Source organism: Phascolarctos cinereus, unplaced genomic scaffold, assembly GCF_003287225.1.
Source record: "Phascolarctos cinereus isolate Bilbo 61053 unplaced genomic scaffold, phaCin_HiC Scaffold_5;HRSCAF=322, whole genome shotgun sequence".
In the NCBI taxonomy this organism is placed as follows: Eukaryota; Metazoa; Chordata; class Mammalia; order Diprotodontia; family Phascolarctidae; genus Phascolarctos; species Phascolarctos cinereus.
The window spans coordinates 447913030-447932337 of NW_027555958.1; the positions used below are offsets into that span (position 1 = coordinate 447913030).

The 19308-nt window shown below is 55.8% G+C and overlaps 1 protein-coding gene across 2 annotated transcripts in view; it reads left to right on the forward strand.

Moving 5' to 3' along the window:
• Positions 1-19308, forward strand: part of RAD54L (RAD54 like) — a 44717-nt gene that overhangs the window by 24706 nt on the left and 703 nt on the right. For both annotated transcript variants that reach the window (XM_020987643.2, XM_020987642.2), the window contains exons 5-18: positions 3537-3597; positions 4935-5070; positions 10006-10075; positions 10214-10502; positions 10821-10945; positions 11970-12120; positions 12910-13036; positions 13909-13983; positions 14488-14618; positions 15128-15238; positions 17113-17236; positions 17716-17794; positions 18674-18853; positions 19122-19285. In XM_020987643.2, the coding sequence (XP_020843302.1) occupies positions 3537-3597; positions 4935-5070; positions 10006-10075; positions 10214-10502; positions 10821-10945; positions 11970-12120; positions 12910-13036; positions 13909-13983; positions 14488-14618; positions 15128-15238; positions 17113-17236; positions 17716-17794; positions 18674-18853; positions 19122-19285 (1823 nt within the window). The remainder of the gene's footprint in view (positions 1-3536; positions 3598-4934; positions 5071-10005; positions 10076-10213; positions 10503-10820; positions 10946-11969; positions 12121-12909; positions 13037-13908; positions 13984-14487; positions 14619-15127; positions 15239-17112; positions 17237-17715; positions 17795-18673; positions 18854-19121; positions 19286-19308) is intronic.

The window sequence follows — 19308 nt, forward strand, 5'->3', positions numbered from 1 at the left end:
CTCTTGCCATGGCTTGTCCCCAAACTACCCCTTTCCCTCCACTCATACCACAATGACCCTCCCCCTGTCCTCTTGGGCCTTTCTCTAGCCTGACTTTCCCTTCTGTGGTCCATTCTCTGTGAGCTGCTCCCCTCAAGAAGTTCCTCATAGGCCCTAGGGCAGGGCTTGCCATCTTGGGGTACACATCCCAGGGGCACAGGGAAGATTAAGAAATAATTGTATTATCCGTTGAAATCACTCTCTCTTCCTTTTATGCTTAGATGTGATAAAGTGAAGAGTTTTCTTCCTCTTGCTGAACAGAGGATGGGGGGTTGGGTTACTGAAAACTGAAGAGGGCTGGGACCCCTGCCTTAAGATCAAATACAGACTCTCTGCTTGGTGTGTAAAGCCCTTCCCTTTCCGGGCTGACCACCCATCTCCCTCATTCATTCATGCTTTAGCCAGACAGGCCTCGTTGGTGCTCTTGGCGTGTGACGTCCTGTTTCCCACCTCTTTGCCTTTGCTTGGGCTGTTCCTCCTGCCTGGAATGCTCTCCCTTCACATTTTTGCCACTTGGGACCTCTGCCTCCCTTTGAGACTCAGCTCACCTTCCCTGGGCCCCCTCAGTGTTATTGTTCACTGCACTGCCCCTCCATCACTGCATTTATTTTATATGAGTCTGGTGATTTCTCATCTGTAAATGCAGAACATAGGCTCCTTGAGGGCAGGGACCGCCTCACTCTTGCACTGAGCACCCACTGAGCATGCTCGCCTCATTCTTGCTGATGGATTGCTGCTGGTTCTCAGTGTCCCCCACAGATGGGCTTCAGCTCTGCTTGGCCAGAGGGCGGTGAATCTGGGGGCTCAGCCTTTCTTGAGGAGCATTTGTAAGTCATAGGAGAGTCAAAATCTGTGTTGTGGGAGGGTGATAGGTGGAGGAGCCCCTTCCCCACATACCTACAAACCTACAGTCAGGCAAAGTGAAAATGCTGCTTCTGAACGAGAAACCTGAACGTGGCCGGTGGTGGCCAGATTGCAGGAGGATGGCACCCCGCCTGCCCCCATTGCCATTCATAATCTTAGCAATCATGTTAATTTCCAGAGCGAGTACTCGGCCCTCCACACTACCCTTCCATCTCTTTAGCAAAATATATTCATGACTTTGCAGCAGCCGTTTAAAATGCATTAGCTTACTAGAAATTCATGAAAATCAGCACCTGTCTGCCAAGAGGAGGGCTGCAGTACAAAGGCAGGAATTCCTCTGTGGCACAGGCTCACTTTGCTGTTCCTGAACTACTCTGTAGCCAAGAGGAGGTTTTTTGCCTATTACCACTCTGGACCATACTTCATTCTCCTTAAAAATCACTCTCAGGGCTTCTGCTCCCAGGTCTCCCATTACCATCTGGCTGACGGGCTGGAGCAGGGCTGCGCTTCGTTGAATATTGTAATTACCCCCGGGGTCAGGGTGGGCGCAGAGCCAAGCCCTCATTTGGAGCAGCTGCTCCTGGAGAGGCTCCACCTGGTCCCAGTGAAAAATCTGTGTCTTGGGGCAAAAGGTGGTAATTGATGTGCCAAAGCCTGGCATGTCAGGAATGGCGGCTGCTCGACGTGGGGCCAGCGGGGGAATCCGTGTTAAACCAGCCGTGCATGCTGTTTAAGAAGGTTTATGGGCCAGACCCTGCCCAGCTTGCTCTTCCTCAGCAGGTCGTCAACTGGGAGTGGAGAACTTGGGGTGGGGGACAAGGTTGGGCTTTTAAGATGTGTGTTTCTTTTCCCAAACTTCTGCTGTCCCCCCCAAGATGGAGCAGGGTGAGAGGTCAAAGCCACAGTCTAGTTCCATCTTGCATATGGGAAGAACATGGCCTTGATCTTCATGGCTACAGTAGAGCAGGTTTGGAAGGAGCCTTGAGGAATTGTGGAGGCAAGGATGGAGCTACATGCAGTGAAATTGGATAGATTCACACAGCCTGGGAAGGACACAGATTCACACAGACTGTGGGAGCGAGTGGCTGAGGACCAGGTCAGATTATAGAGTCCAGTGATCCCACCAGCCTTTCCATTGGACCCTTTCTGCCACTACTTCTACAGAGCCCCTCAGGGGTGCCGATGGACAGTGCCCATCTCCTGTAGAAGAGGTCAGCGGTGCCAATGGATGGTGCCCATCTTCTGTAGAAGAGATCAGGGGTGCAGATGGACGGTGCCCATCTCCCGTAGAAGAGGTCAGGAGTGCCGATGGACAGTGCCCATCTCCTGCAGAAGAGGTCAGCGGTGCCAATGGATGGTGCCCATCTTCTGTAGAAGAGGTCAGGGGTGCAGATGGACGGTGCCCATCTCCCATAGAAGAGGTCAGGAGTGCCGATGGACAGTGCCCATCTTCTGTAGAAGAGGTCAGGGGTGCTGATGGACAGTGCCCATCTCCCGTAGAAGAGGTCAGGAGTGCCGATGGGCAATGCCTATCCCCTGCAGAAGAGATCAGGGGTGCTGATGGATGGTGCCCATCTCCCATAGAAGAGGTCAGGGGTGCTGATGGACGGTGCCCATCTCTATCGGAAGAGGTTTGGAATGGGGTGAGGCCAATCCAGAAATTCCACAAGTACCTGCTGATCCCCCTCAAGTGAAGCTTTGCCAGTGTGAGAGGCCGTGTAAAGGGCAGGTAGCTGCTGTGCTTTGTGTCTCCCTGAGAGGCGATGCCATCCAGGTGTGGCATGGAGGAGAGGGGCAGGGCTCAGCAGGGTCAGCTCCTCCAAGGGACAGGGCAGAGGCAAGGAAAGACTGGTCTGGGCTCTATGAGGGCTCTGCTGCCTCCTGGGGGACCTTGAGCAGACTGTCTCCCCTCTGCCCCTTCCTGCTCTCACACCTTGAGAGGGAGATGGATGGCAGCTGCTAGGCTGCGGGAGCCACCTCTAGAATACCCACTTAATTTGTTCAGTATTATAAGTAATGCTAGCCGGTATTCACACGACCCTCTCTTGTCTGTCCTTCATTCTTGAAGACGACCGTGACATGGGAAGGTGATGGCATGACTTGCAAGTGAATTGGATTTAAATGAGTCAGGGCTGTGCAGTCACCAGCCTCACTCGCTCCTCTGGAGCCATGTGGGCCCAGTGGCCAGATGTGGATCAGGACTGGAGGAGGCCCCAAGTGACGTGGCACTTTAAGGTTTTGCCAAATGCCTAACAAATGCCTCTTTCAAGCCTCACAACAACCCTGGGAAGTAGGTGCTCCATTTTACAGATGAAGGAACTGAGGCAGGCAGCAGGAAGATGACTTGCCCAGGGTTACACAGCTAGTTCAGTGTCTGAGACTAAATTTGTGCTTGGGTCTTCCTGACTCCAAATCCCTCGCTCTGTCCCTTGCAGCATCTGACTGAAATGTGAAATACTCAGAAGGTCCCGTAGAGAGCCAGATACATTTTCACTGGTCGTTTCATTTTCCCGGTGTGCTTGGAAGGCCGTGGCTCTGGCCGGACATGCCTGGCCTTACTCTCTTCCACGCCCCCTTTCAGGAGGTAGTGTGACCAGCCGCTAACGTGCCGGGTACTCCTCTTCCCCCTTCAGGAGGCGTTTATCCGGAGCATCTTGTCGAAGCCCTTCAAAGTCCCGATCCCCAATTACCAAGGTAAACTGGAGAGCACGTTGGGCGCGCTGTGTCTGTTGTGTGTGGCTAGCACAGATGCAGAGGTGTGGGAACTCTGCCTTTGCGTTGGGTTTTTGTCGTGTGAGGGTTGTAGTAAGGATGCCGACTGACCATCTGTGCAGCCACCTTTATGTGGCTGTGTGTGTCCCCCTGCTTCTGTCTGTATATAGTGTGCTGGGAGCTTTACTTCCTCCCCACTGGGGCAAGAATCCATGGAAAAGGGGAAGGAGGCTTGGGTTCACAGAGACCTGGGTTCAGATCCTGCCCCAAGTGGGCAGGTGATCATATACAAGAGGGTTGTGCGTCCAGGGGTCATTGAGTCCAAGACAAAAGGGAGGCCTAGAGAGGTTAGGAGACTTGCTGAGGATCCCACAGTAAATCACAGAATAGGGACTTGAACCCACATCCTTGGACACGTTAAAACCTTCAGTCTCTTGTAACCTCAGTTTCCTCATTTGTGAAATGGGGATAACTACACTGCTTACCTGCCAGGGTTGGTGCCAAAATGAAATATTCATGTAGAGTGCTCGTGGAAGTGTCATGTTGTTATTGCAGGTTGACCACACCTGTATTCAGGTGGAAGGAAGCACCAGCACAATTCCCAGAGGCCTCTGCTGAGGTGGAGGAGAGCCACACCCACTCTCCTTCATATCCCTTCCTGGTCCAGTTTCTTCCATGGGGGTGGGGGATCCACTCCCCCTTTCCTTGGTCGGGGAGAGCCTGGGGAGTGGCGGGAAGGGGCCTCACCTTCCTCAAAGTGAAGCGAAGGCTGAGGGCACCTGTTGGCATGGGAGAGCAATGGTGGCATCCCCTGTAGCTTTTGGGCATTCTTTGTCCTTTCCCACTGTTGGGCATAGCCCTTTCTTAAGCCCCAGAGCTTCCAAAATCATCCTCATGTGGTAACAAGAGACAGGAAGCAGGGGGGGCCAACAAGTGGAGAATGGCTGGCTGAGGGCTGAGGCTTGTGATAGCAAATGCGTGGAAGCAGAGAACCTGGGATGGCCAAACAAAGCACTCCAGGGGACCGCTAGACTGATGCCAAGACTGTAAACACAAGCAGCATTGAGAGGCCACCAGCCTCCCACTGCAGGGCCTATGTCTGCTGAATGTCGCATACGCTTCTGTTTTTCTTTGTTGGGAGAGAGGGCACCTTGATGGGGGTGTGTGTGTGTGTGTGCAATATTGGGGAAGTAACTGCAATCCTGAAACAAAGGGCACCAGGGAAATATTTGAGGATGACCGCTGGCCCTCGAGCCTGAGAGAAGCCCCTAAAAAGCCAGCCTGCAGAGTTGGTGACTGTGGCCTGTGATTGCTTGCAGGTCCTCTGGGCCTTCGGGCCTTGGGCATCAAGCGGGCGGGGCTCCGGCATGCCCTCCATGACCCATTAGAGGAAGGAGCTCTGGTTCTTTATGAGCCGCCACCCCTCAGTGCCCATGACCATCTGAAGCTGGACAGGTGAGTGAACAGGTGGGGAGGGCGGGGTGGGGGTGGGGTGGGAGCCCGTGGTGAGAGCCCCCTGTTGGTTGGACCTCTGCTGTCTGAGGCCAAGCCATTGTGTGGCCCTGGGGCATTCCCGCTCTGTGTACCCTCTGGGCTGCCTGGCTGGGGAGGTGGTCCAGAAAGCCTCTTTTCTTTGACGCTCCCCAGGGGTTTTATGCCCCTCTGTCTAATGCATGCCAGTCCCTGACTGGAGTGCAGCATCTTTGTGTAGATGCTTCCTTGCTGGCCGGGAACTCCAGGAGGTTGAGGGCCGTGACCTGACTCTGTCTGTCTCCCCCAGCACTTGCCCACAGCTCTGCCTCCAGTAGGCACAGAGAGAATCAGTGGGTGAATGTGCTAGGGAGGACTTTCTTCCTGCTCTGCTCTCTCCAGAGGCCCCAGATGGAGTTTTGTTATTTGGTTCTGGGCAGCACATGTTAGGAATTCCATTGATGAGTTGGAGGGTGTCCAGAGGAGGTGGACGGGATGAGAAAGGCCTCAACATCCAGCTGTACGAGGCTCATTGAGGGAACTGGGAATAGTTAGCAGACTCTGGGGGGACATGACCATTTCTCCAGGTGTCTGAAGGGCTTGCCTGTGGAGGAGGGCTCTGCCCAGAGGGCAGAGTGGGGACCAGTAGGGGGGGGCTGGAGGTCAGGAAGCTGACTCTAAGGAGGGGAAGGGGCTCTTTTACAAGATGAGGCTCCCTAGAAACAGGCCAGATGCCTGCTTTCAGAAGAGGTGTGTGTGTGCAGCCTGATGCCGCTGAGGGCTGAGACTCTGGTTCTGAGGGAAGTAGGATAACTTTAGTGCAGCACACAGGCTCTGCAGCTTGCTGGCTCCCAGACAATCACAACAGACAAGCTGTAGGCAGGATAAACTGGAGCTAATAGCAGGAAGGCACTAGGATTAGGGGGATCAGTAAAGGCTTCCTGGAGAAGGGAGGATTTTAGCTGGGACTTGGAGGAAGCCAAGAGGTAGAGATGAGGAGGGAGAGCATTCCAGGCAGGGGGCACAGCCAGAGAAAATGCCCAGAGTCTGGAAATGAAGTGTCTTATGGGAGGAACAGCCAGAGTGTGTGGGGGGGATGTAAGGTGGAAGAAGACTGGAAAGATGGGAAGGGACTAAGTGATAAAGGGCTTTATAAGTCAAACAGAATTTTCTATTTGATTCTGGAGGTGATTGACTGGGAGGTGAGGAGACAAGGTCAGACCTGAGCTTTAGGGGGTCACTTTGACAGCCGAGTGGAGGATGGCCTGGAGGCAGGCAGGCCCCTCAGCAGCTAGTGCAGTAGCCCAGACTTGAGGTGATGGGGGCCTGCACCAGGGTGGGGGCCATATCAGAGGAGAGGAGATTTTACGAAAGTAGAAACTGTAGGACTTTGCATTTGCTTCCATATGGAAGGTGAGACTGAGGAGCGGAGGGTGACACTTAGCTTAGAGCCAGACCAGGAGTGGGATGGGGGGCGCTGGGAGGATGGTGGAGCTATCGCCAGTCACGGGGGGTTAGGAAGAGGGGAAGGTTTGGGGGAATGGCAGAGAGTTCAGTTTGAGGCATATGGGGTTCAGGATGTCTGTGGGACATCCAGTCTGAGGTTTTTGGGAGCCAGTTGGAGACTGGAAGTCTGGAGAGAGGTTAGGGCCTGATAAGTAGATCTTAGAATCATCTGTGTTGAGATGATCATTTAATCCATGGAAATGATGAGATCCCCAAATGAAAGAGTCTAGGAGGAGGGGAGGGGCGCCAGGACAGAGCCAGGACAGGAGGGAACCTGCAAGGAAGCAGGTGCCTGGGACAGTGGCAACAGGTGGTCTGGGGGTGGCTGGCGGAGCGAGCATGCTATTGGCGTGCTCGAGAGTGGCCAGGGATGACACAGTGTCTCCTGCCCAGTCAGGCTCTGGGGCTGTGATGGAAAGAAGGCAGGAGCCCAGGTTGGTTTTTTTTTTCATTTTTCAGTGATAAGTGCAGCGCCTGGCACAGAGTAGGTGATTAATAAATGTTTATTGATAATTTTGAAAAATTTATTTGTATCAGGGTCTTAGTACATGGTGATTTTCTTTTAGTTCAATTTTATCTTATTTTCAGATCCATATTCTACCACACACACATACTTCCCTCTCTCCTCCCCCAAATCCATTGAAAAAGACAGAAAGACAAAATCCCAGTTTCAAACGTGTGTTGTCAAGCCAACGAATTCCTGCCTTGACTGTTCACCAAAGAAAAGGCCCTCGGCTGTCTGTCTGGAGGTGGCAGCACGTTTCATCAGGAGTCCTTGGCTTCTCAGAGGATGGATTAGAGTCACCGAGTCTTTCAAAATTGTTTGTGTAGTATTACTGAGTAATAACCATATTAGTAATAGCTAGCATTTATATCGCCTACTATGTGCTGGGCACTGTGCTAAGTGCTTTTACAATTACTATCTCATTTGGTTCTCACAACAGCCTTGGGAGGTAGGTGCTATTATTACCCTCATTTTACAGATGAGGAAACTGAGGCAAACAGGGTTAAGTGACTTGTCCAGGGTCACACAGCTAGGAAGTGTCTGAGTTCACATTTGAACTCAGGTCTTCTTGACTCTAGGCCCGATGCACTATCCACTGTGCCACCTAGTGGCCCACAGGGCATCATTTCCTCTAAGTCTTTCTGGGATTCTCTGAAACCATCCCCTTATTTTTTACAGCACATTCACAGACCATCACTTGTTCAGGCCCTCAGTGTCCAACTTGGCTACTATGAAAAGAGCTGCTGTCAATATTTTGACAGACACGGGTCCTCTTCCACACGGTGTCCCTGGGGAAGCGAGGCTTGATAGCTTTGGGGCCAAATTGTTCTCTGCAATGGCTGGACTGCCAGCGCTGTGTCACTGTGCCTCTTTGCCCACAGCCCCTCCAGCATCTGTCAGTCATCTTAGCCAGTCTGAGGGATGGGAGGTGGAACCTCAGAGTTGCCTTCATGCATTTTTTTAGAATTGTTAGTGACTTAGAGCATTTTTTCATATGGTCACTGATAGCTTAGACTTTAAGAAAAGTTTGTTAGAGATAGGACAGTGATGATTGGGTGATGCCAATGTCAGGGGAATGCAGAACAGAAGGCAATGATCAGGCTGAGGTGGGGAGGCCTGACATGATGGGGAGGAGAGAACCAGGAGGTTGAGCAGGAGGAGATTTTTGCCTTGAAAATAGGCCTTAATTAAGGAAGGAAGATGCAGCACTGCCTTTGGTTGGGGCTCCCCGCATCTGGGCTGAGATGACACAGGAGGCACCCAGTGCTGCTCCTTCAGCCTCCAGGACACCTTTGGTGAGTGGCTTCCCCAGGGGAGTGATTGAACTCACCCTTAGCCCTGGTTCTCTTCTCCTTGCATGACAGCAGGGAAACTGCTCAGCAAGAGTGTCCGTGTACCTGGAGGAGGCCCATGGCTCCTGCACGTGAGGCTGCAGCCAGGGCAGCTGCTGGCAACGAGCCCTGGCATGTGGGCAGCTCATGGTTTTGGACTTTCCTCAGCTGGTGCAGTGAATTAGGGGGCTATGAGGTAGTGTCTCCACCTCTGGCAGTGAGTCCTGGAGAGAAGAGGTTTCTGGTCCATTCCCAGGGTGCTCAGGTCAGGAGGGGTTGGCTGGAGCACTGCGTGGCCACCAGGACAGACGCCGCCTTCGTGAGAGGCTGTTTGGTGCTGTTGTGCCAGTTGCTGACCACGTGGGTCCTTGTGTGAGGCACTGGGGGGCGTCTTGGGTGGTCCCTGCCCAGCCCTCTGTGGGAAAGGGATCGAGTCCGGTGACTGAGGACAGGAGGAAGCTCTCTGTGCCACCCACCAAAGGACAGCCCTGCAGGAGCTCTGAGCTAGGAGCAAAGGCTAAGGGCCCTGGCTGTCCTGGGGGAAGGGAGAGTAGAGTGTAGACAGCTCAGTTCTGCAAACATCTGGGCTGGGGAGACCAAGGTGCATAGCGGCCCAGGCCCTGCCTTCATGGAACATACAGTCTCGCAGGGCTTGGCCGTTAAGGCCACAGCCCCAGGCAGAAAGTTGGTGGCCAGAGGAGTGGCAGTGAGCTGCCCAGAGGAGGCCACAGCAGGCGCAGGGCTCAGCAGACAGTCAGATAGGGTGTGTGTTTTAGGTGAGAATGGGCTGGGGCTGGCCAATCCCCTCCAGTGAGGCTGGAGCCCAGAGTGGCAAACAGGACCAGGATGGGGCAGTAGAGTCAGACTGAGGGAGGCCTCGATCCCCAGGCCGTGCCTTGTAGGCAGTAGTAAAGCGCTTACCCAGTATTCAAGCAAGAGAGCTATGTGGTCCAGCCTGTGCCTGAGGAAGATGAATGTGCCGGTGGTGGGAAGGACCAACGACTGAGGGAGGTGGGAGGGAGGCAGCCAGGCAGAGGCTGCGGAGAAGCAGTGCGAGCCTTTAGCTCTTGAGGGGAGTATGAGAGGACAGCACAAAAAGGAAGGAAAAGGGGGCAGCTCGGTGGTGCAGAGGGTAGAGCACTGGCCCTGGATTCAGGAGGACCTTGTCAAGTCTGGCCTCACTGACTGTGTGACCCTGGGCAAGTCACTTAACCCCATTGCCTAGCCAAAAAAAAAAAAAAAGGAAGAAAAGAGAGAGGTGGGGGCTGTCGACAGTGCTGTGAGTCTCATCCCCCTTGTCTCCTGCAGAAGCGGTCACTGGGGAGGTTGCTGAGGGGGTGTGTTAGCATTGAAGCTTGGTAGTCTGCTCAGTGCTCTGAGAATAAACCAGAGTGGGTGTCACGTGACAGTAGCCAGCCTTCCTTTATCCTGTGGGAAGGGGCCTTAGGTAGGGTGTGGTCAGTGGCCAGGTATTGGGCAGCCTTGTTCAGCCTCTGGAGCAGTAGCCACAAAAACTCGCAGAGGGCTGTGGTCCTGTCCACATCCTCACTCTGTATTTCCTTTGACCTGTTTTCTCAGGGAGAAACTCCCTGTCCATGTGGTGGTCGATCCCATTCTCAGTAAGATCTTACGGCCCCACCAGAGAGAGGTGAGTGAGGAGAGGCTGCCCTAGGCCCAGGAGCTGAGCCTGGGAGGCCGGCGGGGTGCTTGGGGGTTGCAGTGCTCTGCTTCCGGGCCTTGGCTGTCGGTTTGAGCAGCCCCGTGACAGGGCGCCCCTCTTCCTCAGGGCGTCAAGTTTCTCTGGGAATGCGTGACCAGCCGGCGCATCCCTGGCAGCCATGGCTGCATCATGGCGGATGAGATGGGCCTGGGCAAGACCCTGCAGTGCATCACTCTGATGTGGACGCTCTTGCGCCAGAGTCCGGAGGGCAAGCCTGAGATCGACAAGGCCGTGGTGGTCTCCCCCTCCAGCCTGGTCAGGAACTGGTCCAATGAAGTACACAAGTGGCTGGGGGGCCGGATCCAGCCCCTCGCCATCGATGGGGGCTCCAAGGAGGAGATCGACCAGAAATTGGGTACTGACTGAGCACATTCACTTGGTGCCGGCCTGTTCTCCAAACTTTCACACATGCTCTTTGGCTGGATCTCCCATCCCTTTGTTTGGGAGGTGGGGGTGGCAGCCTTGAAGGTGGGAAAGACAGTACTTGGGGAAAGAGAAAGAAATTCCAGAAACAAGATTTTTCATGCTAAAGTAGCTGTTTGTCAAGCAGTTTTCCACTTGAGGCAAGTTTGACGTGAGGCCAGTGGGCTCTCCATGAATCTTCTAGAATTTACATTGTGCTCTTCCTCTGACTGCACCTTCTCTCTCCTCCTCTGCCCCACTCCCACCCCAGCCAGCTTCATGAACCAGCGGGGCTCCCGGGTCCCCTCTCCCATCCTCATCATCTCCTACGAGACGTTCCGCCTGCACGCTGAAGCCCTGCAGCGAGGAAGTGTGGGGCTGGTGATCTGTGATGAGGTAGGCAGCGCTCTCTTCTGGGTGGCATTGGGCCCCCCCCGACACCCCTGCTGTCTGGGGCCCGGGGCCAGGGCTGTCCTCAAAGAGTATACAGGCTGAGCTTTGGGGGGAGATGCAGGACTCGGCAGAAAAGTTCATTCTTGAGCACATGCCTAAGGGACATCTGTTTGACAGCCGAGTGGAGGGCTGGTGAGCACAGTGTGGGGCGGGCCAGTTATGAGGCTTGGACATAATGGGATAGGGTGAAGAGAAGGGGGCAGGTGACGAGCTACATTGAGGACTCCCACCTATGCTTGAACGTGGGGTCTTTGGCAGAAATTGGGACATCAGAGCGGAAGCTGATGGCATCTGCTTGGGATGAGCTGAATTTGAGATGTCTGTGGGACATCCGGGCAGGACGGGCCTGGAGGTTGGGCGGCATAGACCTGGGAGTCTGAGCCCATGGGAGCTAAGGAGCTCCCCCCTGGAGAGGAGGGGCCAGGGTCACAGGGCTCCTGGAGGCAGGAGCCACGGCCATCTCGGTGTTCCTTCAGGCCCTGAACAGGACGTCCTGCACAGAGAAGGCAGATTCAAAAGAGGTGCTGGTGTGGTTTGTTTCCCACCATTATTCAACGAGAATAGAATGTTTTTCCCCCAGTAAAATTCCTGCCAGAGTAATTTAGCGACTGTGCTTTTCCAGAAAGGTCCCGGTCCCAGACCTGGGACTTCCCTCTTTGCACTGGGCCCCCTGCGTGGCTGGGTGGGCCTCAGGGTGACCCAAGGTGCAGGGAAGAAGCTAGGTGGGGTTTGGGGTTTTAATGGGAGGTTCCTGAGCCAGTCCTTGGTTCCAGGGCGCCCTTCCCCCTCTTGTCACACCGAGCTTGTGGTCTTCTAAAGCCCCCAGATCTTTTTTCAGTTGCACTGAAACCTTCCCGGCCTTAGGAAGCTGATTTTTTAAACCCAGTAGCAGACTGTACATTTGCCCCAGTCATTGTTTTCTTCCTGGATCTGGCCCAGTGTGGAGAGTCACCCACTTGGTTTTCAGGGCCACAGACTCAAGAACTCGGAGAACCAGACGTACCAGGCCCTGAACAGCTTAAACACGAGCCGACGAGTGCTCATCTCCGGGACCCCGATACAGAATGACCTGCTGGAGTACTTCAGCTTGGTGCACTTTGTGAATTCTGGCATCCTGGGTACGAGCCCCGGGCCCTCCCACAGCCCTTCAGCTTGGGTGGTGCCTGGCTGCCACCAGGTCCCTGGCACAGCTGGGCGAGGAGGATCAGAGGAAGTCGGTCCTCCTCTGCCCCCGCCTTGCACTCAGCACTCGTGCTTGGGAGCAGAGGATGGCCACGGGCCTGCGTGGGGCTTTGTCTCTAGGGCACTGGCTTCCTAAAAGCACGTGTGCTTTCTGTGGTGGGGCTGGCGTGGGTGGCACACATATCCTTCCCCTTGGCCTCAGAGGAAGGCTGGCTGCCTCTCCCCTGATGGGCCCCTAGGCCCCGGGCTAGTCGTGGTGCAGGGGGGGATGGCGGCCCTCCCACTGGGGTGAAACCTCTGACCAGCTCACTGTGTGGTAGAGAGAGATGGCATCAGAGGGCCGAGTCTGAACCTGTTTCTGCCTCTCACTTCTGTGGGCTTGGGCAAGGCTTTCTTTCTCACCTGTAAAAATGAGCAAGTTGGGTCAGGCTCTTGGGTTCCTTCCCGTTCTCTGGTCCTAAGAAAGGGAAGGACGCAGAGGAAATTTCCGAAGGGTCGTGGCTTCCTGCACCTTGGTGCTATTCTGACGGGGCACCACAGGACTCATGGCTGTTCTTGTGGCTTTTCTAGGTTGTGCACTGATGGTGGGGATGGAGGAAGGGGTCTTGTCCAGTCCTGCTGTCTTGTCCGTCTGTCTTCTCAGAAGCCTGGGCTGAGGTGCGTGTCAAGAAGCCACCTCGGGGCCTCCAGCTGACTGGATTTGTTCTGCTCCCCCCTGTCATTAGGGACGGCCCAGGAATTCAAAAAGCACTTTGAGCTGCCGATTTTAAAGGGCAGAGATGCTGATGCGAGTGAAGATGCCAGGCAGAAGGGAGAGGAACGCCTCAGAGAGCTTGTCAGCATCGTGAACAGGTAATGTGCTCGGGCCTGCTCACGAGCCCCCGGCAAGGGGCCTCCACCTTGGGAGCGCCTTCTGGGCCCTCAGGTTGAGTGTCTGTCATCTGTGGAGGCACCTCCTGGCTCTGGGCAGGGCGGGAGCAGATGCCCCTTGAGGGCCAAGGTGAGCCTGGGGAGCAGCAGGCTTGACTTGGGGGGGGGTCCCCTCCGGGGAGGCTGGAAGTCAGCGAGCACTGGCAGAGATGCTTCTAGAGCTCCCTGATCTGGCCTGCCTTGTCTTCCGGGCGAGGGGGACCAGGGCAGTGCGATGACCCCTCTCCCCTAACCCAGCTGCTCTCCTGACAGCCTGGGCTGCTTTCACTGCCATAGCTCCATCTCTCTCAAGCTGGCCCAACCCCCTCACTTTACAAGTGAGGAAACTGAGGTGCATTTATTAAGTGCCTGCTGCATGCCAGGCACTACATCAGGCTCTAGGGAGGCAAAAAAAGGCCAGAACAGTCTGTGGGTGGTGACCGCGGAGGGGCTTGAGCTCCCAGTCCTGCAGACGTGGCTTTTTGGGATGTGGAATGGTAGGTAGTGCACTGGCCCTCGAGGTGGGGAGACCTGGGCTTGGGTCCTGCTTCATTGGCTTCAGTACTTCAGGCTGAATCTCTCTGAGCTTCTGCTCCCTCGTCCCTAAAGCCAGGCTCACGAGGCCTGGGGGCCTGCTGTGGTGTGCTTTGTGAGGGTCAGGGAGATAAAGGCTGGGGGTGATGCCCGTCATTACCGTCACTGGGGACAGCCCAGCCTCTGGGGGCTTAGGTCGTCCTGGGCCTTGGACGGCCCTAGAGCTAAGGTGGAGGCCTCCTCACCCTGCCACTTTCATATGCTCTTGATGTCTGTTGCAGGTGTCTGATTCGGAGAACCTCGGACATCCTCTCCAAGTACCTGCCTGTGAAAATTGAGCAGGTGGTCTGCTGCAGGTATGCTGCACGCCAGGCCCCCACACCCCAGGCCTGCAAATCCAGGGGCTCCTTTATGCTGAAGGGCTGCTAGCTGCAGCCTGGGGCACAGTGCTGACCACTGTGGGCCGGGGATGCTGGGAGTCCCGGTTCAGCCATTCAGCTGGCGATCGTCCCTGGCCCTGGCTCTCTCCATCCCATGGGCCCGAGATAGTCTTATGACAAAAGCTCTTTGCTCATCTCAAGGTCTAAAGACAGACACAAGTGTCTGTGAATGAAGAAAGGTGGGGGTGGGGGGGTTCTCATTCTGTGCTGTGTGGCCTTAGGTCTCTGTGCCTCGATGTCCCCTCAAGGCTGTCGCCAGGCCCTGGGGCATGAGGGGTCTTAGCTGCCCTCTGCTCCCTGAAGGCGCGAGGCTGGGCTGCCAGGCTCCTGGAGGCCAGCTGGTGCTCGGGGTTGGCTGTTGCGGGGAGACCAGGGCACTGCTCGGGGCCCTCCCCCACCCTGGGCTTTTCTGGGCTGTAGGCTGACTCCATTGCAGACTGAGCTGTACAGACGATTTCTCAAACAAGCCAAGCCCATGGAGGAGCTGAGAGCGGGCAAGATGAGCGTGTCGTCCTTGTCTTCCATCACGTCCCTGAAGAAGCTGTGTAACCGTGAGTGGACCTTCCTCCAGCTGCCTCCTGGCCCTTGGCTCCAGCGCAGCCCATCCCCCCCACACCCGCTGGCCTCCCCATTCAGTACAGATCTCAGCAGCTCCAGCTGCCAACCTTTCCCTCTGCTCCTGTAACTGCCCCCACCTCCTGCCTCCGGTCATGCTCCACACTGCTGCCGCAGGGATTGTCCTTAAGCGTGGTTCTGACTGTGTCCTTCTCTCCCCCAACCTCTACTCAGTCAATGCCACTGGTTCCTTGTTGGCACTGAAGTGCCCTTGGAGGAGCTTTGACGTTGGGGAGACAAGTTTGACCCGCAGAAAACCCCTCCAGTGGAGCCGGACAGAGGGGCTTGGGACTGGGCTGTGGGAGCCAGACTCTGAGTGCTCTGGGCATTCTGATGGGGCTGGAGCCCCCCGCTGGGCCTCCTCCAGGGGGCTGGGGGGCTGTGCCTGTGGGTACCTGCGGAGGGAGACGTTTCTGAACACTGACCCAGTGTTCTGGCCTCTCAGACCCGGGCCTGATCTACGAGAAGTGTGTGGAGGAGGAAGAAGGCTTTGTGGGAGCCCTTGACTTGTTTCCCCCTGGCTACAGCTGCAAGTCGGTGGAGCCACAGCTCTCAGGTAAGTGCTGCCCTGTCTCTGTCACCCTGAGGAAGCCTGAGTTTGGAATTGAGCTTGTGGCCTGGGGGGCCGGGGGCAGACGAGAAAGAGGGGGGAGGCCTTACCTTGCATCATCCACTTCAAGGGCTGTCTTGCCAAACAGAAGAACAGGTAGAGTTGAGGCCTGGGAAACATGGAGCCTGGATGGGGAGGCAGCTGGGCAGAGAGCCCTCAGTTCAGATTCTGGGGGCCTGGGTTTGATTTCTAGCTGTGCCCTGTATGGCCTTCCCTCCCCTCCCCCCCCCCCAAAAAAAAAATTCAGGTCCTTTTCTAAAATGGGAGGCTGGACTGGATGAGGCGTAAAAGCTTGTCCGGCTCTAAGTCTGAACCTGGCCTCCAGGGCTTTGCTTTTTTGTGGACGCTTCTGAGTTTCTAAGTGAAAAAGTCCTTGGATTTTGAAATGCTCATGTGTCCTTAACCAAAGTCCCTACAGAGAGGAGGCTGGTGCAGTCCCAGAGACAAGGTGCAGGAGGGAATGGAGGGAGGGGAGAGGCCATTGCTACAGAGGGTGGAGACCTCCTTAGTGCCCTGGGGATTTGACTGCTGGAAGGGGCTTCCTTCTCCCTTGGGGAACGGGGGTGAGGTAGTCCCTGCAGACTGTGGGCAGTACTGCTGGCTGCTGTGGGGAGTTGGCTCGAAGGCCTGCTTAGAGACAGAGCCTCTGGGGGTGGCACAGCTCAGGCCTCAAGCCTCTTGCATGGGCTGACCCTCTGGTTCAGACCCTCATCCCCTCCCACCTGGTCTATCGCAGTGGCCTCCTGACTGGCCTCCCGGCCATTCTCTCCCATTCCAACCTGTCCTCTGCTCAGCTGCCTAAAGCACAGGTCTGACCTCTTAACCTCCAGCATCAAATATAAGGGCCCCAGTTTAGCTTCTAAGACCCTTCACAGCCAGGCCCCAAACCATCTTTCCAGCCTTGTTACCTGTCACTTCTCTTCCTACATACTGAGCTGGCCTTCTCTTTGTCCCTCCCACACAACTGCCCGTCTCCTGCCCCTGCCCCTGCAGTGGCCACCCCCTCTGCCCTCAGCACCGTGGCCTCCCACAATCCCTCACTTCCTCCAAGATGCGGCTTGGGCACCACCAGCTCCATGAGGCCTTTTGGGTCCCCCCAGGTGCTAGCGCCGTCATTGCCTCCCCAGTTATTCTGGGTGTGTACTTACATCTGCATGTGCATGTCATCTCCCTGAGGGCAGAGACTAGTCTCCCTTCTATCCCTCTCTCTTCCTTGCACCAGCCTGGCACTGGGCCTGGCACACAGTAGGCGCTTAATAAGTGTGTGTTGATTTCACAGTGGAAGAACTTTAGAGATCCTCTAGTTCAGGAGTTCTTAACCTTTATTTTTTCCTGGGCCCCTTTGGCAAGGCAGCCTGGGAAAAGCCTAGGGACTTTCTGCAGAATCACATTTGTAAATGACTAAATACTTGAAGGGAATGCCTGATTTCACTTGGAGGTAAGTGAAAATAAAGAAGAGACTTTTTTCCCATCCAGATTCATGGACTGCCCCACCCCACCCCATCCCATCTATCCACACCCCCTGACCCTGGCCAAAAAGTCACTTTATAGATAACAGCCTGAGATTCAGGGCCCCAGGAAGGGCCTTGGTTGAGGTCATGCAGGCAGGCAGGTGATGGCAGAGCTGGCTGTGGGGTGCCTGTCTCTGGTGCCACAGCTCCCCCGTGGCTTCCTCTGGATGGAGGCCTGGTCTTTCCTGCTGCAGTTTTCTTGAATGCAGTTCATTGGGAGCATTAGGTCTGGGCCCTGGGCTCCTCCACTCTGGGGGCTTGGCCATACTCATGACCTTTGCAAGCTCCCCGGCTTGGGTCTTTCCCCAGGGAAGATGCTGGTCTTGGATTATATTCTGGCTGTGACACGGAGGACCAGCAGTGACAAGGTTGTCCTGGTGTCCAACTACACCCAGACCCTGGACCTGTTTGAGAGGCTCTGCCGGCTCAGGAGGTGCGTCCTAGAACCTGGCTGGGCCACACCTGTCCAGATGTGGCCGGCCTCGTGCGAGTTAGCTCAGGATGGGCGCCTCGGACCACCTGGTTCCAGGGCTCAGGCCCTTCTGTCTCCCAGAGCCCATGCTTGGACAAAGTGACTTCCCCATGGCACCCTTTTGCCTAGAGCTGGTCAGGTCAGAGTCCTGTGATGCCAGGGCCCTGTGGCCCTTCCCCATCAGTGGTCAGGCAGGGTCTTGTGAACTGGCATGGAGCCAGGGCTGGGATCTCAGGACCCCCTGCACCTCAGAATCAGCAGCAGAGCCAAGAGTGACCTCAGATCGTTGCCACACCTCCTTCCCAGGGCAGGAGGCTCCCAAACCCAGGCCAACTGCCAGCCTGTGTGAGCACTGCTGAGGAGGGCTCGCCAGCCCGGGCCAGGGCTCTGGGCACCTTCCCTTGAGCTGACCTTTGTCCTTTCCCCTGCCCTGGGCACAGGTATCTCTACGTCCGGCTGGATGGTACCATGTCCATCAAGAAACGAGCCAAGGTCGTGGAGCGATTCAACAACCCCTCGGTGAGTGGGCAGGCTGACCCACCCGGAGCTGGCCCCTTGCCAGAGATTGGGGGTGAGAGGAGTGCTGCCTCACCACCAGGCTGCTGGGGATGGAGCCCAGGCTCAGGGGCCTTCCCACAGGGACAGAGATGGGCTTGAGACAGACTGGGTGGGGGCTGAGGGGCCAGGCTTATTCAGTATTGTCCTAGGCTGCAGCCACCCTGGGTAGGCCAGGGTCTGAGGGCATCTTTTGACTTTAACAAGGCTGCAAGTGGGTACCTGCATTTGGATCTTCTACGTGGAGTCTTTCTTAGTCTCCCCAGCTACTAAGACTTCTCCCCAAATCCCCTGGTCAGGAAAAGACTGGAAGAAAAGACTTAGGAGGGGGAGGGGAGGACATGCAAGTTGTCTTCAAGTTTCCAAAAGGATGTCATGGGTAAAGGGAAATCACACGTGTTCTACCTGGCCCTAGAGGGGCAGGCTGAGGCTTCATAGAGGTAGTGATCTCCCTGTTGTGGAAGGCCTATTCAGGCTTCCTTCAAGCTAGGGTTTGACATGAGCCCTTCCTGCTTGCTTCCAGCTGAGGGCAGGCCCAGCGAGGGGATGAGACTCACTGTGTTTCTTTTTTTTTTTTATTTTTTGCGAGAGGGGTGGCTAGTCAATGGGGTTAAGTGACTTGCCCAGGGTCACACAGCTAGTAAGTGTTATGTGTCTGAGGCCGAATTTGAACTCAAGGCCTCCAGTGCTCTATCCACTGGGCCACCTCGCTGCCCCGCTGTGGTTCTCTTGTTGCAGCTGGTCTTTCTCCAGGGGCCTTGCAAGCTGTCAGTGCACCTCTCTCCAGAGGGCTCTGCAGCCCAGCTGTGACAGGACCCACCCCTCCCCTCCCTGTCTTCCCAGAGCCCAGACTTCATCTTCATGCTGAGTAGCAAGGCTGGTGGTTGTGGCCTCAACCTTATTGGGGCCAACAGGCTGGTCATGTTTGACCCTGACTGGAACCCCGCCAACGACGAGCAGGCCATGGCCCGTGTGTGGCGTGATGGCCAGAAGAAGACCTGTTACATCTACCGCTTGCTCTCGGTGAGCTCTGCCTGGCCTTCAAGGCCTTGGCCCTAGGGTGGGGAAGAGCTCTGGGCTGGGGGCTGGCGACACCTTGGGTCAGTGTCATGTTCTCTCCTGGCCGCGAGTTCTCTGCTGCTGCCCCACAGGGGTCACACTTCAGCCTCCTGATGTCCTGGGTCTCAGCAGAGGAGACCCCAACACGGGTGGGGTTGGATGATGAGGCTGGGCCTGGACCGGGGTCAGTCTCCTGGCTGGAGCTGACTCCCCCTGCCCCTTCTACTCCCAGGCTGGGACGATTGAGGAGAAGATCTTTCAGCGACAGACTCACAAGAAGGCTCTGAGTAGCTGTGTGGTGGATGAAGAGCAGGACGTGGAACGTCACTTCTCCCTGGGGGAACTTCGAGAGCTGTTCACCCTCAATGAGGCCATGCCCAGTGACACCCATGACAAGTAAGGAGGTGGTGAGGGGAGGA